Source organism: Trichosurus vulpecula, chromosome 4 (assembly GCF_011100635.1).
Source record: "Trichosurus vulpecula isolate mTriVul1 chromosome 4, mTriVul1.pri, whole genome shotgun sequence".
Classification (NCBI taxonomy): domain Eukaryota; kingdom Metazoa; phylum Chordata; class Mammalia; order Diprotodontia; family Phalangeridae; genus Trichosurus; species Trichosurus vulpecula.
In genome coordinates, this window is record NC_050576.1 from 337,212,554 (window position 1) to 337,238,209 (window position 25,656).

The 25,656-nt window shown below is 36.9% G+C and overlaps 1 protein-coding gene across 1 annotated transcript in view; it reads right to left on the reverse strand.

Moving 5' to 3' along the window:
- Positions 1–25,656, reverse strand: part of TBC1D4 (TBC1 domain family member 4) — a 229,813-nt gene that overhangs the window by 87,726 nt on the left and 116,431 nt on the right. The window contains 3 exon segments of the mRNA XM_036755927.1: positions 577–657; positions 660–713; positions 715–1,200. Of these exon segments, the coding sequence (XP_036611822.1) occupies positions 577–657; positions 660–713; positions 715–1,200 (621 nt within the window).

Sequence of the window (25,656 nt, forward strand, 5' to 3'; positions counted from 1 at the left end):
TATGCAGATTGAGGTTAACAGTATTTATTTATGGATTGATACTATGCAGTATATTGGTAGGAGAGACCTAAAGCCACAAATGTAATCTTTTTTCCCCTTAAATTCATTCCACTTTGCTGTTTTTAATCTATTCCTTTCATATCTGTTCCTTTCTTATGTCCCAGTATCCTCCCTTTCCAATTTCCTGAAATCCCTTCTCCTTTCTTTTGGCCCATAGGTCATTTAGATCTAGAAAGGCCCTAAGAAGTCATCTGGTCCAACTCCCTCCTTTTTTTTATGAGGATATTAAGGCCCAGAGAGGATAAGTGTCTTGCCCAAAGCCACACAGGTCATAAGTTGCACAGTTAGATTCTCTGGCTCAAACCCAGATTCTCTCTGACTCTGGCACTTTTGTTCTCTTTCTCTTGTTTTCTGCCTTGCCTCTACTCTTCCTTGTTTGAGAGTAGGGATGAAAAGGAGGGTTTAGTTAACCATTTAGAGGTGGCCAGTTTAGCTAAAGTCAACTTGGCTCTCTGTCCACCTTCAGGCTGCAATACAACATACCACAGACTGCAAAGCAAAGCTCTCACACAATGCTCAGCAAGTACCCTGGAACAGCATTGTTCTACTATTCTCTCTGAGTCATGAGGGCCCTCGGACGTGACTAGGGGCACTTGCCCATGTCGTCTTCGTGGTTGTACTTTTCTAGGTGGACCATCATGCACCTTCTTCTGTGGGAACTGCAGTCACACTACGTACATCGAGGACCTCTCCTAAATCTTGCTGTTAATCAAAACCAGAATCTTCCAAAATCCTTTCAGGGAAGGCATACACCGAGCAAGCCAGACAAACTTGGCTGTTCCCACCACCATCGTCTAGGCCAGAAAGCAGGGAGAGGTTATCTCATAAGTTCCTCAAATTGACCATCTACTGGTGAAATGGTCCTTCTGACTCAAAGACCATAAGGTCATTACTGGAATCAGAACTGCGCTGCTCACTCAGGAGCCGGAGACGCTGTTGTTCATGTAGGCTGAACTTTTCAATGCAGTCATCAATGAGGGTCGATGGGGCCTTCTTATGGGTCACAGTTACCTTTCCACAATAAAGGACTTCAAACTTCTGAGAATTGTAAAAGGCATCCTCATTATCTTTATTAGGTTTGGCATCCTCTTTCAGGGCTGCTTTAGACACTTGCCTTATACTGCTAATAACATCAGGAACCTGCAGGACAAAAAGAAAACAAAATCTTCATTTCAGTTGGAAACATTTCTATTTCACCTATAACCAACACATAGTATATATCTCTCAAAATATCTGATAAATATACAACAATCAAAGGTTAATCTAGGTAAAGCAGAAAAGTGAAATCATCAAATGACTGACATTTAAAGTTTTGTTCAGGTAAAATTCAAACTCTGACACAGATATCATTCTTATGGTTTCATAAAAAGTTGCATCTGTGTAACTATAATAGAGACAACTATACAATTTCTATGAAGCTGATATTGAGCAGGTAGAGCACTGTACTTAGAATCAGAAAGACGGGTTCAAATCCAACTTGAGACACTACCTGTGTGATGCTAGGCAAGCCCCCTAACCTTTCTGTGGCTTGGTTTCCTTATCTATAAAATAAAAGAGGTGGTACTCAATGGCGTCTAAGGTCCCTTCCAGATCTAAACTTATGATGCTATAATACTACTTTCAAAGATGTTATGAGTTTCCCTAAAAAAGTAATTATAGTCCTCTAAGCTTCCTAGTGATGAACACAAAAACTACTGTGAGGTTCAAATGAAGCCCAGAAAGTGCACATGAAAAGTCACGTTTATTTGCTTGTTGTCACCTCCATTAGAGTACGAGCTCCTTGAGGGCAGGGACTGTCTTTTTTGCTTCTTTTTGTATTCTCAGTGCTTCACATAGGAACTGGCACATAGTGGGTACTTAATAAACATTTACTAATTAATCCATATGGTGAATCTCTAGCTAAACCAGAAATTGATCCTTAGATTTTAGGTGTCTATGATATTATACAAACAAGTTGTCTTCCTTCAACAAAATTATTTATTATGAATATCCAAGAATGTTCAAGTCTTAAGCACAAGAATTCCATTTTTTAAATAACAGAAAACAGAACCAAGCAATTAGACACAAAGTGATACATTCATATCTATCACTTCCTTTTAAAGAGTAATGGAAAGATTATGTAATGTCTTTGAGATAAAGGACTGTACACATGACACAGCTTACGAAAGAAGTCAGGTGTTACAGGCCAACATATGATCAAGTAAACCTAACTCTGTATAGTCTTTTCCTCTTATCATTTTAGTACTGTTGGTTCTTAAGCCACTGAGAATGGATTTGAAAGATTCTCAGGTAATGGTGCTGGCTGGCAAAAGCACCAAGAGTTTCAAAATGCAATGATTTCTTTTCATCAAGTATCTCTGGTGAGGGGCTAATATCTAATAAGATATATATGGAACTAACAGAAATATGTAAGACCAAGAGCCATTCCCCAAAGGAAAGTCACAGGATATGAACAAACTTCTCCAAAAAATTGCAAACTGTTCACTTCATATTAAAGAGAAATGCAAATCAAAACAACCTTGAGGTTTCACCTCATACTCCTGCTAATCAGCAAAGATAAGAAAAAAAGGAGTAGTCAATGTCAAAGAGGTTTTTGAAGGATAGCCATGCTAAAATGCTATTAGTGGAGTATGAGTTGGCCCAACCACCATAGAAAGCAATTTGGAATTGTAGTAAAAAATAATTAACAAAATGCCCATGTTCTTTCACCCAGATATTCCACTGCTAGATACATACCAAAGGGATTAAAGATAAAAAACTTCCATGCATCCTAAAATATATATAGTAGCACTTTTTGTGGTAGCAAAAAATGGAAATGAAATAGATTATTGATTGGGGAATTAATAAAAATGACACACAAAAGCAATGAAATTGTACTATACTATAAGAAACTATGAATAAGAACAATGCTGAAAAGACTGATATGAACTAAGATAAGTGAAATCAGCAAAACCAATTTATACAATGTTTACCACTATGATCAGAAAACACTGCACATGCTGTATTTGGTTAATATGCTGGTTAGTTTCACTAAATCCCTCCCCCTCCCCTCCCCCCACCCCCTTCCTCGTCATCGCTCTCCTCTGTAATTTGTCTTCCTTATCATAATGTAACTTTGAACAGAAGGAAGGCCAGAAGAACTGGGGATGAGAAGGACAGTCTTTAAAGTTAATAGTGAAAAAGAAAAGTAAACGGTATATAAAAGAGATTGGCAGCTTTATGTACAATCTCTTTTTCTGGTCTATTATTCATGTGGAAATGTGCATTTTACTTGTCATTTATTAAATTCAGACAAAAACAAAAATTTTTAAAAGAATTTAAGCTCCTTAAGAGGAAAGAGTTGTCTTTATATGTGGATCCCCAAGTGCTGAGAGTAGAGCTTGGCACATAGTGAGTACTTTCATTAATTCATTCATTCTTTGTCACAGGGAATAGCTCTTTGGATAAGAAGATGGGAAAGGTGTATTTAGAAATAAAGGTAATACAAAACCAAAAAGTATTAATATAAATGTTTTTTTAAAAATGATTCCTCTTGATCACAAATCATGCTTTATTACTCATCTAGCTCAGTAAACTATGTGCTCCTCAACTCACAAATACAATTCTAGAAATTTGGGGAGAAAATGCTTTAATTCATATGTTTTGGGTACAGAATTTAGGACCCTCTTTTATGGGGTTTTCAACCTTTATATTATCCTACAATGACAATGTGATTTTGGATACAGCAGCATCAGTTAAGAAGGATGGATTGAGGGGCAGCTAGGTGGCACTGTGAGTAGAGCACTGGCCCTTGAGTCAGAAGGACCTGAGTTCAAATGTGGCCTCAGATACTTGACACACTCACTAGCTGTGTGACCTTGGGCAAGTCACTTAACCCCAATTTCCCTGCCCCCCCCCAAAAAAAACCTTTAAAAAAAGATGGATTGGCAGGGACAACCATTAAGGCAGGTTGGGGGGCAGTTTAAAAAGAGGGAAGGTAAAAAAATAGCATGGTTATTGGTGTTGCCATCTAACAGAAACAGGGAAGCCTCACTTGTCATTCTAAAATTCCCATCATAAGCTCAGTTTTTTACACGATTACTTAATATGATAATGGGTTATCCATGTAAAAATACCTGAAAGTTTTGCCCAGGTCTGCCACTACTGGCAAATCACTTAATCCCTTGAATCTCAGTTTCGTTTCACTAGATTATTTTTAAGGTCCTTGCTAGGTCTAAAATTCTCCATTACATTACCTTGTCAAAAAGCCATTTAATGTGGCATCTGGTATTGGCTATTAAAACATAAAAATGGTTATTTTTTTCTAATTTTCTTAGTGTAAGTACACCGTTAAGCCACAAAAGATAATTTGGAACTAACATAATATATTAAACCACCTATAACAAGGATACTGCCAAAATTCAAAGTACAATTGTGATCCAGTTAGGAATGTTAATGGGAAAAGTCTTATGTTTTAAACAGGATAAAAATCCTTCAAATGAACTATTATAACCGTATTTGTATGCTCTGAAAGCTAATGGCAACAACTGCAAATAATTTCAGAGACCTTTAAAAGGAATAGTCTATACAGAAGTGGTAAAAGATGACTAATATACTAATTTCTAATATTGAATCAGAAATATTTTGATAAACACCTATTTTCTCAAATATAAAAGACCAATTCATCCATATAAAATAACAAAAAGCATAATGCCTTACACAGCTTTAACTTTTAAGAGCCTCACAATATTGAGAAACAGTACAGTACTGCTGAGAAGCAACACAGTAATAGCCTGTATAGTTAGTTTTTTTTCTTGTTATTGCTTCACTGCCTTTACTAAGGAACTCAGATTGCCTAAGTAAACAATCATAAACATCAAAGCCATTCCTTCCTGCAGGAACGCTGTTATGTTAGAACCCTGTACTATCAAACTTCATATTATTTAATTAGTATATATAGTTAGTTAAATTAGCAAGCAACAAAGAAACCTGGTAATGTTAAGCACGTTAATCCTTTTAACTTTAAGAATATCATTCTAAATCTAAAATTGACACATGATTTGAGATTTGCTTAGATTTTCCACGCAAAAGAAAATTCAGAAAAAAAAAAAACAAGAATAATGATATAAGTTACCTTTTCATCAGGAATCCAGCTGAAGAGAGGAGCCATTCCCAAGGAACATTAAATTTGATAAATAAATATAGTCCTTAGTAAAAGCCTTTTGCCACATTTACTAGGAAGCTTTCTCTCTTTCTGAATGAGCAATATTTCTCAAAGTTTACGTTAGTATGCTAAGTTAAAAGATCTAGTAGTAACCGTTACTGCTTCAAAAGTCAAGCATTTCCTGACACTGAATACAGGAAATACATGAATTGTTCAGGATTTGAAAGTCAAAGAAAGCCTCTGATTTCTTTCGAAAGGAATGCTCTAATTTTAATGACCTCCCTTTGCTGTTTAAAATTAACTGGGAATAGGAGTTTGACACTTATTAATTAGGGAGATACCACAGTATTAGTCACAGTTTGAAGAAATATCTAGACAATAATCATTTTCCCACTGTTCCCTTTATCTGACTATATTTCAGTAAACATCTGGAGATGGAATTAAGATGAACAGAGTTCAGAATAAACTACCTGAAACCTCAAGTTTGAAGTTAAAAATCAACTAGGCTAACATGTACAGGAGGAATAAAACAATATTCTGCGGCATGTCAATATCAATATACCCAGCACTATATTGTTTTTTAATTACATGTACAATATTTAATAGGGCTTGTGTAAATGAAAATGGTTAGGACATAAAACATATATTACAGTTACATGGGAGGGGGAGGAAAATCAAGATAATTTGAGACCAACAAAAGATTGTGTTTCATCAGAAGGGTTAGAAATCAGAAGAATAGGCATACCACTCAACTACCCAAAAAAATGGAGCAGTACAAGCAAAAGAGATAACATACTATCTTTATACTTGGCTTTAGAATGAAATATTTGAGTTTTTATGGATTTTCCTTCCTAAACAGATTTTGCTTAGACTGACATTAAAGTCAATATGTATTTCCTTAAAAAAACTGACCTCCAAAAGTTGTAAAGAAAGAAGCTAGAAAGCAGGCCCAGAGCCATTATGTTGTCCAAGGCATTTGGGCTCATAAGGATATATGTGACACAACCAGGATTCAAATTCAGGTCCTTTGATTCTAAATCCAGTAATTGTTTTCATTGTATTTCAGTGCTCCTGAATTTATAAAGCATGTGCTAAACATTGTGCTAGTATCTGGCACAAAAGAAACAGATAAAACAAAATAGTCCCTTCCCTCAAGAAGGTTATATTCTAACACAAAATACCAGAAAAAAAGAAGGTAACTTTGAGGGAGAAAGCACTAACATCAAGGGGGACCAGGAAGGGTTTCATATGGAAGATGGCATTTGAGCTGAATTGTGAAGGAAAACAGAAATTCCAAAAGGTAGACATGGGAAGAAAATGCATTTTAGTCATGAAAGACAGCCTGTATAAAGACAGTGAGAGAAGATACATGATATTTGAGGAATAGCTAAAAAGAAGACAAGCTTAGTTGGATGAATTTTAACATGCAGCTGAAACACCATCTTCTGCATCAAGTTTTTCCTAATATACCAACGACTAGTGCTCTCCCTAACTACCTTATATTTAACTATTTTGTATTTGTTTTTATTTCTTTACTAAATATTTACTCTGTATAACTTATCTATGTACTGGTCATTTCCCTCACTAGATTATAAGGCTCACTGTGAATTAGGATTGCCCCTACTACAATGCCTAGTGCATTACACATGTTAGGGGCTTAATAAATGCTTGTTTAGTGACCCATTTGAGTGATTGATAGGTGAAAGGGAGTAATGCATAACAAAACTGGAAAAGTAGGGTGAGGCCCCAATTATATAGAGCAGGGCTATCCAATCTTAGGTTTTTATTGAAACAAAAGACAATATATTTTGATTTGCCATTTTAGTGAAAGCTCTGCAGTAGCATTGGCTTCATTTACTAAAGCATTGTAAATTTCTCTGCTTGTAGGCGGCTGCATAAATCCATTGAGGGCCGCACACCCCTGCATTTTAGAGAGCCCTGATATAGAGCTTTAAATGCCAAGTGTGTAGTAGCAATTTAGATTTGAAGATCTTTCCCACCCATTAATAGGCCATGTGACCTGCTTACAACACAGGAAGCCTAAGTCACATATGGTAGGAGGAACTTACTGAGAGGAAGAGGAAGTTATGTCATAGGAAATACTGAGAGAGAGCTGTTGTGGTTGTTAATGGCCATAGTGATGGAGCTCAGGTAAAGAAAGTTGACCTGTGATAGCTGAGCAGGCTGTGATGGCTGTACTGTGGGTTTGTTTTTGGGAAGACTCCAGCAGGAGGTCGGACAGGTTTTGGGAGAGTGAGACTCCACTTGTGATACTATGTTTCAAGTTCCTTGCTGTCATGATAAAGTGGGCTAACTGGCTGTGGGAGCTGAACATTTGGTTATGGGATATGGTTATCTGGTGTCTGAATAAATGTTTTACTTCTTCTACCTTCTATATGGAGAGTCTTTCACACTCTGAAATATAGAACTACATAGGCATCACATCATCGATGTTGTGTTTATTGCCTTACTGATACAAGGTGATAGGAAGCCACTGGGATATATTATGGGGGAAAGGCCATGGAAGGAAGTTATATGACAGACCTGACCTTGAGGAAAGTCATTCACAACTGAGTATATTAATTAGAGTGGAGAGGGACAGTGAGAACAATTACCATCTCAGATAGCTGGTAAGGACAACTTCCTGTTCTCTTTTCTCCACTAGCCTTATATTTTGAGACAAAAAGACTCTTTCTTAAACATCTATAGCTGTTGTAGACCCTCTGTCCAAGAATGGTAGTGCTAGAATACACCATTTAATTGTAAAGTAGTAAACTGTACCCATAAATTGAACATGACTATTCCCATGCTGCTAGAAGGAACTAAAGCCTTCTGAAGATAAATAAATAAATCAGGACCCTGAATAGTTTCACTTCTTACAATGTGAAGATTTTCATTTCCACCATTAAAACATTTTATCTTAAGCTTTTTTTATGATCAGAAGTTTCCCCTTAAGACAGCTAAAGACTGACAATGCTCATTTCAACTTATTACTAGTTTAAAACAAAGGGTTTCTTATTACAATTCTTCTTCCCCTCTTATCTAAGATCTTTCCATAATCACCATTCTAAGTCAATTTGCATGAGCACAATAGCATTATTCTATATTTCAGGCTCTGTTCAACTATGCTATATCACACAACTCCATAAGAAATATCTTTTTCCCTGATCACAGACTTGCTGGCAAATTTCACTGAGATTGAACACAGGAAGATAAACATGTATTAAGTTAAAACAAAGAAAACATGGACATTTTGATTCTCACATAATCATATAATCTCTGTGTGTATGGCTGTGTTTGTTAAATGCTGAAGAATAAAATAGGCAAACTCAATTACTGTACATTAAGGGTAAGTAATTCAATATCTTAAAAATCAGCACCCTGATGCCAAAAACCAGCTGGAGAGATTCAAGATAATGTAATTCTTGACAAACTGGGACAAGGGTGACTTTTCTTCAGTCTTTTCATGACTATAAGGGTCACCATAATTAAATAATCAAATAACAAAACTTATATTACTGAGGTTTTTAAAATATAAATATTGAGCCCTGCCAACCTTTAAAAATTCACTCTACAAAGAATAGATTTTTTAAAAATTTATGTGCTACTATACTTAATTCAATAATTCAAAGATCCATAATTGCATCAGAGTGGGTGCCTCTACTGATGTAGACAGCAATCCTTTTATAACTCAGTAAACGCTGTTTAAACATCACTATGACTAACAAGTTCATCAGTGTGAGGCCAATCTGGTCATGAATACACTTCACCAAAGTTAGCTAGGCTGGTCCTTGAACAACAGACATTTAGTCAGTCCATCTCTAAAATCCATTCCAGCTCAGCAGGGCCTTCCTGCCCTTCTACTCTTCGGAATAGTCTCTGGGAATCTAGGATCACCTCCATGCCAGAACAGGACTTTAAAAAGGATTTTTAGGCACAAGTTTTAAAATTAGTTTCCATTTAAAAAAAGAAATGAAAACTCCCTGAATCCAAAAGACACCAAAACAAACATTTCATTTGCCAAAAAGAAGAGTAATTCTTACTGAAATTAATATTTGGCTTTCTAAACACAGCCATGACACTATATGGAAGGCTATGACAAGCTGAAAAGTAAGAGAGAGAGAGAGAGAGAGAGAGAGAGAGAGAGAGAGAGAGAGAGAGAGAGATTTTATCCAGAAAGCACTAGGGGAGCTTTTCTCCCTGAGCTGTTTTTAACTAGTCAAATAATAAATAATTCAATAAGGCTTCTACTAAACATATTACTACAGAAATTCCATTACAAGGAACTTGAAATACTAATAATATTTAAACCAAAAGAACAACACTGAGAAAATTAACTTTATAAAAACGTTAACCAAGTTCAGTAACAAAAATTAGCAAGTTGCTAAAAGGAAGAATTAGAATATTTCTTAATGGCATTTTAATCTCCATAATGCTCACACAATTTCCTACATATGACACTGACACATACACTAAGTACTATAATACTAAGCACAAACTCCATAGGGTAAATCCAACCACAAATTCTGAAGTGAGCTATTAACAAGAAGCTTAAATAATCGTGCGTTTCATTTTTAAATTATTATTTGTCCTAACAAGTGGTATCAGAGGATCAAATTGCACAAAGTTAAGATAGGTGCAATGGTATCCCTGAAAAATGACAAGAGAATGAAGGGTAATCCTGGAAAAATGTGATATAACAAGGAACATAAAGCTCCAAGATCACCAGACACTGCCAACATCAAAAATGACACAAATATTCAGAAGACTGTTCTTTCCTGCGTTTCTAGAATACTTAATGTTCATACCAAAAAAAATTTTCATTTTGAGCATGCAATTTTTATTCAGACACATCACACACCTGCAAATATTCCTCCAATCGGTTTCTGCCACCCCTCTTAGATGAAGAGAAGTGCTATGTTATCCAGGTGCCAAAAGAGTTACTGAGAGAAGACACTACCATTTCATCCCTTCCAGGACTATGACTAGATGCAGGAGAAAACTAGTATTTGGTTTCAGGCTAGAGCGGAGAACTGAAGATCTGGAGCAAAGACGCACCATTTCCCATACCCCCTAGAGGTGACTACAAAAATCAATCTATTACCACCAAAAAATGCACAGACAAAGGAGAAAGAATCCAACCATAGAAACCTATTATGGGAATAGAGATGACCGGGGTTCAACTTCAGAGGAGGATATTAAAGTAAAGAAACCTTCAAAGAGTAGCGTCAAATGGTCACCTGTGCAAAAAATTAATAGAAGATCTCTAAAAGACTTTAAAAATCACATGACAGAGATGGAGGAAAAACTAAAAAAAAAAAAGAATGATTCAAGAAAAACAAGAAGGTAATGAAAGGAAAGTTAACCAATTAGAAAAGGAGATTCAGAATCTTAAGGAGGAAAATGACACCTTGAAAATAAGAACTGGGTCACTTAACCCCAATGCCCTGCTTTCCCCCCCCCTTAAAGAAAAGAAATTAGATTTGGGCAAAGTGAAGCCAGCAAAATTATAAGAGATCAAGAAATAATTAAACAAAACATGAATAACAAAAAAATAGCAGAGAAAGTGAAACATCTTGTAAAAACAACAGATTTGGAGAACAGATCAAGAAGAGAAATATAAAAATAATTGGACTAACTGAAAGTTATCATAAAAAATTGACACAATAATACAAGAAATAATTTAAGAAAATTGTCCAACAGCATTAGAACAAGGCAGGGAAGTAGAAATAGAAAAAACCATCATCACTATTTAAAAGAGATTCTATGAGGAAAACTCATAGGAATATCACAGTCAAATTCTGAAATCCCCAGTTCAAGGATAAAATATAAAAGCATCAAGATTAAAAGAATTTAAAAATGAGGGTGCCACAATCAGAATTACACAAGACCTAGCAGCCGAGACATTAAGGATAGCAGGTCTTGGAACACAATATATCGACGAGTAAAAGAGCTGGGGCTCTGGCTGAAAATCCTTCCCTGCAAAGTCAAGTACTATTTTAATGAAAAAATGGATATTTGACAAACTCTCACACTTTCAAGACTTTATTAAAAAATCTCAACTTAATAGAAGATTAGATATATAAGAACCAAGGAAACATAAGGTATATGGTACCAAAGATATGGGATTCATGAGGACAGACTGTTTACCTTTTATATAATGTAATATGTATGTCTAAGATTCTTATTAATACCTGGCGAGCTCATAAGAAAGATTGGGGTAAACCTGACTATGATATAAATTTTAAAAAGTAAACATTTAGGAACAGCTAAAAAGATAACTATTTTAACAAATGAGGTGCAAGAGGAAAAAGGATATAGAGGAATCAGATATAGAGGAGGGCTTGTAGTTCTGGTAACCTACTTTGATGGGGAATGGGTTTAAGAGAACAATACATATATATTTAAAAGAGTATAAAGTCTTCTAAATTTACAAGAAATAAAATGGTACGGGCATAGAGAGGGGGGGGACAAGGGAGGGATCTTTAGAGGGCAGAATGAGGAAATAGGTTAAAGGGGGTATAGAAGGGTGTTTAGATTAATGGAAATGGGAGGATAGAGAGGGATGCTTGGAGGGGGAAGGCAAGTAATAGGAGCGCAAGGTAGTTGGTAGAAGAGCAAGGGGCAAGTAATAGGAGGGCAAGGTAGCAGGTAAAAGTAAAGTAAAGAGGCAGGAGGGATAGGAAACAAGAGTTATGTACAAACATAAAAAAGCTCAGGAGTAGAGTATGTTTGGGAAAGAGACATATAAGAGTATGTACATATCTGTATGCGTATGTATATATCGAGAAACATTTAAACTATATTGTAGCCTTCTGGGTGGGTGGGGGAGGGGAAAAAGAACACAGTTAAAAAGTGCACAGCAGAGAACAAAAGAAAACACAAGGAAGCAAAGAAAAGATGGACAATTCTTAACAAGGTGTAATATTTATCATACAGGCTTTCTTAAAATGAAAATTTATGTTACATATTTTGAATCCTCCCTTGTGTTCTGCTATGCACATGACATGCATTTTTTCTTTCTTACTTTGTATTTAAGTTTCAATATTTAAATTTATGATTTGTTTCTTTTCTCTATTCTATATTTGTGTTCTGGTAAAATAAAATTTTTTAAAAAGAAGACGTATTAATGATATCACAGATCCAATAAATATCAAAGAATATTAGTAGAAATATACATATAAACTATGTAATATATAAACACTTAAAAAGGAAAAAAAGAAAAAATTTTTAAAAGAAACTAAGGAAATAATGTAAAACGTTTAGGTATTTTAAGGCTGTACAGCATTGTAAAATGAGTCTTGGACTTAAAATCAGAATACAAAGGGATAAGCCCCACTCCATTATGAACTTAACTTTGCAATCTGGAAGTTTCTTAACCTTTCTCTGAGCCTGATGTTCATCTACAAAAAAAAAAAACAGCATCTGCAACTGCCTAGGTATTGTTTTGAAAAATAATCATCAAGCATTTGTTAGGCATCTACCACGTGCCTGGCCAATGTGCTAAGCATTGGGATTGTAACAAAAATGAAACATTCCCTACACTCAAAGCTTATAGTCTATCAAATCACATTTGACAAATATGAAAAGTACTCTGTTAACTCTGAAGAACTATAAAATGTAGCATTATTGTTAGAAAAAGAAGCCTTAGTTAAGTACTTTGCTTTGAAATTTATTAAGATATCAGAAGAATGTGAACTTTGATAAAACAGTAAAAATTCTCTGGGAATAATCAAAAATGATGAGACAGAAAACCACATGACTATTAAAGAGAACCGTAGAATAGGGTTTTGATGGGGGCAGAGCCAAGATCACAGGGTAAAAGCAGGGACTCACTTGAGCTCTCCCCCAAACCCCCCCAAATACCTGTAAAAAATGACTCTAAATAACTCTAGAGTAGCAGAACCCACAAAAATACAGAGTGACACAAATTTCTAGACCAAAACAACCCGGATGGTTGACAGGAAAGGTCTACTGCACTGGGCTGGGAAAGGAGTGCAGTCCAGTGTGGGTCATGCCAGCACAGACTGAGCCCCCAGCAAAAAATCACTGGCATCTGAGGCAGTTTCCAGACTTCTCAAATCACAAACACCAATGACAACTTAGGTTGGTGGGAAAGTTCTGTTGGACCTGTGTAAGAGAGGAGCATAGACCAGTCCCCCCCTATGGCAGCCAGCCCTGAGGTGGCAGCAGTAGCAGCGGCTGCTTCCAGAGCTCTCAGCCCACAGACAGTAGGGATCAAACAACTGATCAGAAGGAGATTACAGGGATCTCTTTGCTGGCACTAAGACAGGATTTCTTGCTTTACCCATACTGGAATGTGGTCGCAGCCCTGGGTGGCAGTCTTGGGGAAAGGAGGAGCACTGGCATAGCAGAGCTTGTAGCAGTGGTTCTGGAAAGGCAACCTCCTCACAGTTCCAGGGCAGAAATTTTGAGTGCTTGTGGTCACTCAATGACCAGAGCACGGGTCAGGAGAGGAGTAACAAAGAGCTAAGAAGTCAAGTAATTGGCTGGGAAAATGAGCAAATAGCAGGGAAATCAGACTAATACGATCTTACTTTGGTGGACAAGGAAGGTCAAAACATATACTCAGACGAAGAAACAAGTCAAAGCTCCTACATCCAAAGCTTCCAAGACAATATATATTGGTCTCAGGCTATGGAAGAGCTCAAAAAGGATTTTGAAAATCAGTAAGAGAAGTAGAAGAAAAATTAGGAAAAGAAATGAGAGTGATGCAAGAAAATCATGAAAAACAAATCAACAAACATTTTGCTAAAGGAAACCCAAAAAAATCTGAAGAAAATAACACCTTAAAAAATAGAATAACCCAAATGGCAAAAGAGTTCAAAAAGCCTTAAAAAGCAAAATCGCCAAATGCAAAAGAGGTACAAAAGCTCATTGAAGAAAATAATTCCTTAAAAATCAGAACGGAGCAAATGGAAGCTAATGAATTCATGAGAAATCAAGAAATTATAAAACAAAGACAAAAGAATTAAAAAATAGAAAACAATGTGAAATATCTCATTGGAAAAACAACTGACCTGGAAAACAGATCCAGGAGAGATGATTTTAAAATTACTAGACTACCTGAAAGCCATGATCCAAAAAAGAGCCTGGGAGGCAGCTAGGTGGTACGGTAAGTAGAGCACCCCGAGTTAGGAAGACCTAAGTTCAAATCTGGCCTCAGACACTTGACACAATTACTAGGTGTAACCTTGAGCAATTGCCCTGCCTTCCTCCCTCCAAAAAAAAAAAAAGATTCTAGGCATCCTCTTCCAAGAAACCATCAAAGAAACCCATCCTGATATGCTAGAACCAGAGGGTAAAAGAGAAAATGAAAGAATCCACTCATCACCTCCTGAAAGAGATCCCAAAAGGAAAACTCCCAAGAATATTATAGCCAAATCCAGAGTTCCCAGGTCAAGGAGAAAATATCGCAAGCAGCCAGAAAGAAACAATTCAAGTATTGTGGAAACACAATCAGGATGACACAAGATTTAGCAGCTTCTACATTAAAGGTTCAGAGGGCTTAGAATATGAGGTCCAAGGAGATAGGATTAAAACCAACAATCACCTGCCCAGCAAAACTGAGTGTAATCAATGGTGGGGGTGGGGAGGGAATTGACATTCAATGACATAGAGGAATTTAATGCATGCTTCAGAAGTCAGAGCTAAATAGAAAAATTTATTTTCAAATACAAGACTCAAGAGAAGCATGAAAAGGTAAACAGGAAAGAGAAATTATGAAGGACTTATTAAAATTGAACTGTTTACATTCCTACATGAAAAGATGATGCTTGTAATTCATGAGACTCTTCTCATTATTGGGGTAGTTGGAGGGAATATATAGACAGAGGGTAAATATGAAGGAATTAAATCCAAAAAAATAAAATTAAGAGGTGAGAGAGGAATGTATTGGGAGAAGGAGAAAGGGAGAGAGAGAATGGGGTAAATTATTTCACATAAAGAGACAGGAAAAAGTTTTTCCAGTATAGGGGAATAGGGGGAGGTGAGAGCCAATGAGAGAACCTACTCTCATCAGATTTGGCTTAAGGGGGGAATAACATACACACTCAATTGGGTATGGAAATCTATCTTTCCCTACAGGAAAATAGGGGGAAAGGAAAGGGGGTGACAGAAGAGAGGGCAGATTGGGGAAGGGAGTAATCAGAAGTAAACATTTTTGAAAAGGGACAGGGTCAAAGGAGAGAAGAGAATAAATAGATTTAACACTGCCAGTTTACAAAGCTTAATTAACTCCTACCCTATAAATGAAAATTCTGAGAGACAGTCCTTTCCCTCAAACACTTGTAACCTAACTTACACCTCTGTGGAATTCCATAACAAACACATCCCACTGCACACAAAGATATTCAAAGAGTGGGCATCTCACTCCAAAACAATAACTTATATTTTTCAATAGTGCTTCAAGGTTGCAGAGTCCTTTCTTAAACAACTCTGTGGGGTAGTTAAAGAAAGTATTACTTTTCCCACCTAGGACTTCCAGATAACTTAGTCAATAACAGTACAATCCAGACAATGGTATGTAAGATTCTAGGCTGTGACAAGGCCAGTGTTCAGTCCGCCACACCCTACTACCTGTACCACTCCCCTAAGCTGTCTCCCACTTAGCTAAAATAGATTTCTTGACTGCCTTTCACTAATGAGCAAAAGGCTCTGTACTGCTATCCTACTTGTGCCACACCTTGCTACCACCAGGAAGAATACCTTTTGATCTCTTCTCCCCACCCCCCAACTTCTCATTTTCTGTCACACTTGCCTGCCATCAGTACCACCCTTCTCATCTCGCCCCAACCATAATACTTCAGCCCACTCCACAGCCAAAGACCATGTTCACCAGAAAGCCTTTATTAAATGCCCACCTATCACTTTCAAGACAGCAAAATCAAACACAAAAGGCTGGTCCTTCATCTTGGACTTTAAGAATTCAAAAGCAAAGCAAGCAAACATCAACCATGTAAGACATCCAGCATGCCACAAGTTTACGTTATGGGAAAATAACTTGTTTTCTTATGTCTCTGGGTCACTTTAAGAATCAAATAAGATCACATATATACAACATCCTATATGGGTGTCAGATATAAATGACAGCTACTATATAAAAATAAAGAACCATTTATACTGGCACAACTATTGGAATTTGGTTTTTCAACCACTCATAAATATTTATCCCTACACATCAACCTCTACAATTGTTTTTCTTTGAAATCTGATACAATAGCACAAATGCTCATTTGTACAACATAACTTGAATGAAAGTAGACCCAAAGCATAGAGATACATAGGGTATGTACACATATATAGTATGTGCGTATACACATACACACATATACATATACATACGTGGTGACTTATGAAGATTAGGGGCCTTTGTTTTTGCTAGTATGATTCTACAATAATAATTCAACCAAAAAAGCCCGTTAAGTGCCCATTGCATGCAAAGGGTCAGCCTAGGCATTTCAAATAGAAAAACAAAGTAGATATAAACTCATGCTACCCAGATTGTATACAGCTGTTAAAAAAGCCCAGAGTGTTACTCCAGGAGAGGAAGGGATGGAAGAGAGAGGGATGGAAATAAGGAGAGTGAGACAGACAGAGAAACGAAGGAGAGACCAAGAGAAAGATAGAGACAGAGACAGAGACAGATGGAGAGAGAGAGAGAGAGGAGAAGAGAGAGAGAGAGAGAGGAGAGAGAGAGAATCTTAGAGAAGCATTACAGATGATAATGAGTGGGATCACAACTAATTAGAAAAGGAGGCCCAGATTGGATCATATTTCAAGAACTGTACAGGATATTTTCAACAATCCCAAGTTACTTGCTGGCACAAGTCATATTTTAACAAATATTTAATATATGTAGTAGGAATACATGGCAGTGAATCATAAAACACAATCTCAAAATGATCAAAACTGCAGGTCATACAAAAGGAGATTAAAATAGAAGGCTGACTTAATAGACTAAAGTATTTAACATAATAATAAAATATAAGAGAACACAGATAATTTTAATATGCGGTTTTCTAAGTCACTATGTGCCAGCAGTGGTCCTTACAGGTGATTTAGCGGATATCCCTCGTTTCTATTTGAGTTTTACACTACTGGAGTAGAACATATTACCTACACTTTCAAAAACGGACAGCATCAAGGGAGAAAATTGAATAAAGGCGGATAGGATAGGAAGGAGCAAAATATAGTTAATCTTTCACAACATGACTGTTGTGGAAGAGTTTTGCATAATGATACCCATGTGGCCTATGTTGAATTGCTTGCCTTCTTAGGGATGGTGGGTGGGGAGGGAAGAGGGAAAAGAATTTGAACCTCAAAGTTTTAAAAGCAGATATTCAAAAAAAAGTTTTTACATGCAACCAGGAAATAAGATATATACGCTATGGGGCATAGAAATCTATCTTGCCCTACGAGAAAGTAAGAAAAAAGGGGATGGGGGTGGAGTGGGGTGACAGAATGGAGGGCTGACTGGGAATAGGGAAATCAGAATATAGACATCTTGGAGTAGGGGAGGGTAGAAACGGGGAGAAAATTTGTAATTCAAACTCTTGTGGAAATCAATGCTGAAAACTAAAAATATTAAATAAATAATAATAATAAATTAAAAGAAAAAAGGAAAAATTAAATTAAAATAATTTTTAAAAAAAAGAATGCTTGAGTCCAGCGAATTCATTCCAGAAGGCCCCGACCCTGTCTTGCCCCTCAAGTCTTGGGGTTCCTGGACTTTGTCAACCCCTAACACTACCAACTGGACACTTTTCACAAAACTTTTAGTGAACAGATAAGAATGCTTTGTAATCAGACTATAATTGGTCATCTGCAAGGATCTGCTTCTAAAGTGCTTCAAATAGTTTTCTCTTATTTTAAACATTTTCTTACAACACCCAAAAGACAAGTAAATTTGGACATTGAAACAAATTATTTCTTCAAGAAGTCAACAAATCAGATTGTTAACTTTCCTAGAACTTATTTTCATAATTTCTTAAGGAGAAGTAATTGCAGACACTTTCACTATTTAGCTAAACTTAACTTACTGTTTTAAAGGCATATTCCATTTTCATGTGATAGACATTTGTTCTATGAACTAGCTTTTAAAATAGTCCTCATGTAACAATACCTAATAGTAAAACTGCACACATACTTAAAAGTTGGTTTTTAAGTATTGCAACCCTTTCAAAACCTTAAAAATCATATTCACAGTCTCCACATTACATTCTCAGTCCTGTGAGGAACTCAAGACACTCCACCTCTCTTCTGTTGTAGGAGTGTAGGTATATGGGGATAGACCTTAGCTCAAAAAGGCCAAGGTCTCCCACTGCAACTGGAGCCATCTCCAGTCATACCAACGTATATCTTGCCGCTGGACCCAGATGGCTCTGGAGGAGAGAATGAGGCTGATTACTTTGTATGGCCCTACCTCATTTAAATTCTATTCACTTACAAGTACAGACATCACCCTCCTGATGTCATTAGTCCTCTTAGAGAATGAAGGGCAAACAACAACCTTCTCAGTACCGGTACTGAAGTTTTTAATTTTTGTAAATTATCTCAAGCTATTACATCAGTAGTCTAAATAAGAACCTAAAACATTTTAAAACATGCAAGCAGATATTTATATTTGTTCAAAAGCTAAGGCTCTAAGGACTCATTTGGCTTCAGCTATGAAATGCAAACCATCCTCCCAACCAGGCACATTTTTACTCGCATCCTGAGTGATGGGTGTTTCAGTGCACCAATGCCAAGTAGCACTCCTGAAGAATAAGGAGATACATGACCCACAAGAAACTAACAAGTCTTTTAAAAAAAAACTGACCTAATGTAGTTAAACAATGAGAAACAACAAACAATAGAGTAAGGAGTAGGCCTTTGAGAGTCCCAAATAAAAATGGACCTATGTTAATTGAAAAAAAAAAAAGGCAAATTACTAACTCCTAAGAAACACAAGCTTGCTAATGTGATATTCATGCTTACTAAGAGAGGGACCAGATAAGTTATAAGGTGTCAAAAACTGAGCAACTGAACTGCGGCCAGTGAGTTACTAATACAAATTTATAGGGACAAAAGAAATGGGAGCAGAATCAGAAGAACAATATTTATGCAGTAACAACAATGTAAAGAAAAACAATTCTGAAAAAAATCTCAAAATCTGATCAATATAATAACCAACAACAATTCTAAAGTACCAATGACAAAGCTAGAGAGTTGATAGTCAAGTTGATAGTCAAGAAAACAAATAAATCTTCTGCTTTTCTTTTTGCTTTCAGGGAGAGGTCCCAGAGGTTATGAAGGGCTTGGGTTAGAGATTCGTTCTACTCCCAAAAAGTGACAACGAAACAGAAAGAAGACCAGAAATAATCAAAGACAAGCAGGACAACTATGAAAGGTACATGCTGAATTTATTACATATGTTTTAAAAAGCAAAGGCTACATAATAGAGACTTGCAATTTCATGTTCCACAATACAAATGGAAAAGATTTCCCAATAAAAGCATGAATAATCTTTTAATGTATGGAATAAAAAAGATCAAGAACAAAAATGAAAATAGCAGCCTTGTAAAAATCTTGTTAAAGTATGTGTATATATGCTTCTTGAAAAACAAACTATATAACAGAAGATCACAATTTTTATGTTGATTTCTTGGTTAATAATTATTAATTTCATTCCAAAAAAGTTTAATCGAAAAAACTACGGAAGTTAACTTTAAGAATACCTAACATGAAAAATATCTGAACTTATAAAAAATTGATCTATTGAGAAAATAATTCTTCAATTTGACATTTCAATGTGAATTACAATCCTCTACTACTGTACTTGAACAATTTTCTCTAAAGTCTTTAATAACAACATACTTATCACAAAATGCAATTCTTACTCAGTTATAATCATCCTTAATCTTGCTGCAGCAACTTGCCACTGACTAACCACTCTGTCTTGACTCCCCAGACAATGGACTCTGATGGTTACCATCCGGCTGTACCTCTCTAACCTGCCCTTTTCTGTCTTGTTCATATTCCTCCCACCCTTTTAAATACTGGCGCTCCTCAATACCCCTAGCTGCAAGGTTTTCTCTCTGCTTTCTCTCTTACATTTGTCTCCCTTAGCACAAATACCTCATCTACTTCTTAGGCTTCAACAATTCACCTCTGTATACATGACTGTCCAATCTCTATCTGCTTTTTCTTAGTTCTAAATCCACATTTCCCTCAGTGCTCAGCCCTAGCCTCCAATATTCCAGCGGATCTATATATCTTATTGATGCAACTATTCTCTCCAATGATAACAAAATGTAACCCATACATAGCTGTGCAACTTGTGCAAGTTTTGTCCATGGTCGAAGGACAATTTGCCACAGGGGAGCCACTGAACATGCTAGGGCCTTTATCTTACTGTCCTAACATCATGAGCACATGACTGAAGTCCAGAAGCTGTCCATCGGTTTTCCCTCATTCTCACTGTGTGACTAACCTATCTTTTTTCAATCACAGACTTCCTTGATAACACTGAGCTAAATCTAAATTTTGGTAGTCCAACAAGTTCATGATTTTTTTTATTTTTCAAAAAATGCAACGAACCATAAACACATGAACCATAACATCGAATTAAAACTACTGGGTGGGGGGCGGTGCCAAGACGGCAAATAAAAAGCAGGGACTTGCCTGAGCGCTCCTCAAAACCCCTTCAAACACCTTTAAATAATGCACTAAAACAAACTCTGGAGCAGTAAAATCCACAAAAGAACAGGATGAAATAATTTTCCAGCCAAAGACAACTTCGGACAGCAGGAAAGGTTTGTTGCACCTGAGTGAGAGTGGAGCACAATCCAGTGCAGGCTTCACGAAAACAGACCAACCCCCAGCAAACCAGGAGCAGGTCTTGGGAGCCACTGAATCAGTGGCTGCAACAGCTGTTTCCAGAGGTCTCAGCACACTGACAGTAAAGGGGTGAAGAACTGGTCAGAAGATTACAGGGGTCTCTTTGAGGACACGGGGAACAGGGCACTGTTGCTTGCCCATATTCAGATCTGGGTCACCGTCCTGGGTGGCAGTCCCAGGGCAAGGAGGATCGCTAGAACACCAGAGCTTGCAGCCTCAATGGAGCAAGAACCCTACCATAGTTCTAGGGCAGAAGAGAATGCTTGTGGTAGCTCACAGAGCAGAGCACAGACCAGGAAACAAACTTTTCCTCAGATCATAACAGCGTGGAAGAACTGAAAACTCACCAATCCCTAGAAGTATCTCTGAAACAGTCAAACAAAACCTCTGAACCTTGTGACAGTGCATCCTCCACCCTGGAAACAAAGCCCCACCTTTTAGCAAAGAGTTCAAGGTCAAGAAATAGGCACAAAATGATCAAACAACAGAAATAAATTCTGACCATAGAAAGTAACTATGGTGATAAAGAAGATTAAACACACACAAACAAGACAACAAAGTCAAAACCCCTACATCCAAAGCCTCCAAGAAAAATATAAATTGATCTCAGGACATGGAAAGCTCAAAAGAATTTTGAAATAAGTAAGAAAGGTGGAGGAAAAACTAGAAAGAGAAATTGGAATGATGCAAGAAAATCATGAAAACAAGTCAGTAGCTTGAAAGAGAAAGCACATAAAATACGGATGAAAATAACACCTTAAAAAACAGATTAGGTCAAATGGAAAAGTAGAACTGGTGTAGCATTACTGATCAAAGATCTCTCCCACCCATTCAATAGGGCTCAGGTGGGCCTAGGTGAGAAAGCCTGATTATGTCTTTGCAAGTAGGCCTCAAGACCCTACTTCCTAGGTACTAAGCCAATGTGAGCATGAAGCCCTCAGGGCCCTAAGGGGAGTTGCTAAGACCAGAACCAAAGGTATGTGTGCTGAGTTCTAGTCAATCAGATGATGGCTAAACTGTATAAAAAGAGAGCTCAGAACCAGGAGAAGCAGAGCCGAGAGTGGCAGGATTCAGAAGCCAAGAGTCAACATCGAGAGAGTACAGAGTAGAGAGTACTGAACAAGAGACAGTTGAGAAGATCAAGGTAGGCTTATCAGTTTTGGAATATTATTGCTATAATATCAAACTGGGGGCATTGGTCCTTGAATCTCATCCTCTGGAGTCTAAATAAATGTTATACTTCTTTTGCCTTCTACCTAGAGAATTCCTTATACTTCTCGATTCTGAAGCACCCAGGCATGTCCATGGCCCTCTCCGAGTTCATGAATTTTGCTTTACTGCTATAATTGGCCAATTAGAAAAGGAGGTACAAAAGCTCACCGAAGAAAATTCCTTAGAAATCAGAATGGAGCAAAAGGAAGCTAATGACTCTATGAGAAATCAAGAAAGAATAAAACAAAACCAAAAGAATGAAAAAATAGAAACAATGTGAAACATCTCATTGGAAGAACAAATGACCTGGAAGACAGATCCAGGAGAGATCATTTAAAAATTATCGGACTACCTGAAAGCCATGATCAAAAAAAGAGCCTAGACACCAACTTTCAGGAAATTATCAAGGAAAACTGACCTGATATTCTGGAACTAGAAGTAAAATAGAAATTTAAAGAATCTACTGCTCACCTCCTGAAAAAGACCTCAAAATGAAAACTCCCAGGATTATACTGCCAATTCCAGAGTTTCCAGGTCAAGAAGAAATGTTGCAAGCAGCCAGAAAGAAACAATTCAAGTACTGTGGAGGCAGAGTCAAGATAACAAGATTTAGCAGCTTCTACATTAAGGATGTGATGGTTGGAATATGATATTCTGGAAAATAAAGGAGCTAGGATTACAACCAAGAATCACCTACCCAGCAAAACTGAGTATAATCCTTCAGGGGGAAAATGGATAGTCAATGAAATAGAGGCCTTCAAGCATTCTTGATGAAAAGACCAGACTGAATAGAAAATCTGGCTTTCAAATACAAAACGAAAGAGAAGCATAAAAAGGTAAACGGGAAAGGGAAATCATAAGGGACTTAAGGTTAAATCGTTTACGTGGGAAGATGTCACTTGTAACTCATAAGAACTCTCTCCTTATTAGGGCAGTTAGAAGGAGTATATACACAGGGCATAGCTGTGAGTTGAATATGAAGGGTTGATATCTAAAAAAATAAAATTAAGGGATAAGAAAGAGGAATTACTGGGAGAAAGGAAAAGGGAGAAATAGAATGGGAAAAATTATCTCACATAAAAGAGGCAAGAAAAAGCTTTTACAGTGGAAGGGAATATGGCAAAGACATTTGAACCTTACTCTCATCAGAATTGGCTCAAACAAGGAGTAGCGTATATATTCAATTGGGTATTCCTTTCCCTCCTACTTTCCTGTAAATAAGAGGGGAAAGGAATAAGAAAAGGAGGGGTGATAGGGGAGAGCAGATTAGGGGAGGCAGTAGTCAGAAGTAAAATACTTTTGAGGAGGGACAGAGTGAAAGGAGAGAGAGAGAATAGAACAAATGGGGGGAAATAGGATGGAGGGAAATACAGTTAGCAATCATAACTGTGAAAAAAAATTTTGAAGGCCTCATTTTTTAAATATATAGATACTGAATCAAATTTATAAAAATAAGTGCCATCCCCCAATTGATAAATGATCAAAAGAACAGTCAGTTTTCAGATGAAGTAATAAGAGCTATCTATAACCATATAAAGCTCTTAAACTCACTATTAATTGGAGAAATGCAAATTAAAATAATTCTGAGGTGCTACCTCACACCTGTTGGATTGGCTAATAGAAAAGAAAAAGGAAATGACAAATTTTGGAGAGAATGCGGGAAAATTGAGACATCAATGCATTGTTGGTGGAGTTGTGAACTGATTCAACCACTCTATAGAGGAATTTGGATTTGGAATTATGCCCAGGGGCGAGGTACAAGGGAAAAAAGTAGCCAAGGGCAATGTATAGGACACGCAATGACTACATCAGTTATGACAGCCCCCAAGATGACATCTTCTGCCCTGCTTCTGGGTGCAGTTTTTATTTGTAATTTATCGCCTGCTCATGATCACTATGCAGCTTACCACAGGTCTTTCCATAGTTCTCAACTTCATTTCTTCCGAGACTACAGTATTCCATGACTTCCAATCATATATCAATAGTAAACAATGTTAGTAATAAAAAAAATGGGCTTTGGCTTCAAAGAGAACCTTAAAACAAAACAAAAACTGCAGTTTCCCAAATACAATCCAGTTTCATTCTTTCTTTTTCTGCTTAGTTCAGAACCCAGCTCATTGTTCATTTGCAGTGCCTGCCCAAAATATGTGTGTGTGTGTGTGTGTGTGTACACACACGTACACGTACACACACACACACACACCCACACAGAGGCAAACTAATTATGTAAGTCATCCAGTCAACTATATATTACTAAAAAATGGGCATTCTTCTACACTCTGTGTTTTCCTACGTTAGCATTTGGGATAAATTCCTGAGTAATGATGAATCACATTTGGAGGCTCTGCATTGTTCTGGGGAATGGTAGATGCAATAAGTATCATTCCCAAGCCTAAAGATAGGAATAAACATTTCCCAAATAAGAATAGCAAACAATAAACAACTATACAAATACTGTTCCAAATCATTCATAATATGAGAAATGAAACTCAAAACACTCTGAGGCTTACCTCACAACCAGTAAATTGGCAAAGACAACAAAAATAGAAATTCTCAATGTTGGGGGGACTGTGCGCAGATTACTGTTTGGAAGGAGCTATGATTTGGTCCAGCCACTCTGGGAAGCAATATGTACTAGGTTCCAAAGAGTTACTATACTATGCCCACCCTCTGACCCAGATACACTACTACAAGGCTTTTACTCCCACCCAACCCCCCCAAAAAGGAGACAAAAGAGGAAATAGGTTTCTGTGTAACATCTATGTATATGTGTGTGTATATATATATGTATATATTTGTAGGGGCAAAGAATTTGAACATAGGGGGGTATTTAACCAAATGGGGGCTGGCTGAACAAATTATGTTACATAACATAAAAGAATACTATCGTGCCATAAGTAATGACAAAAGGGATGTTTTCATGGAAACCAAGAAGATGCATTATGAACTCTTTCAGAGTAAAGCGAGCAGAATAAAAAGTTTAACACTGAACAATTAATAACACAGTGGAATCTTATATTTCTTAACACATAGCAAATTTACAAGTATGACAAATATGAAAATACTCAATACTAGAGGGGCTATGAGAAGGCAGGCACCCCAAGACAGCATTGGCAGAATGGGGAATTGGGCTAGCAGTTCTGGAAAATATTTTAAATTATTCAAGAAAAGTGACTAAATCGTTCTTACCCCTGGATCCAGAGATTCCACTACTGGGAACTACCCTAAAGAGATAAAGACAGAAAAGGTACCTTGTGTACCAAAATATTTATAGCAACAGTACCAAAAAAATTAGAAATCATGTGGGTGCCCATAGATTGGGGGACAGTGACCAAATGGTG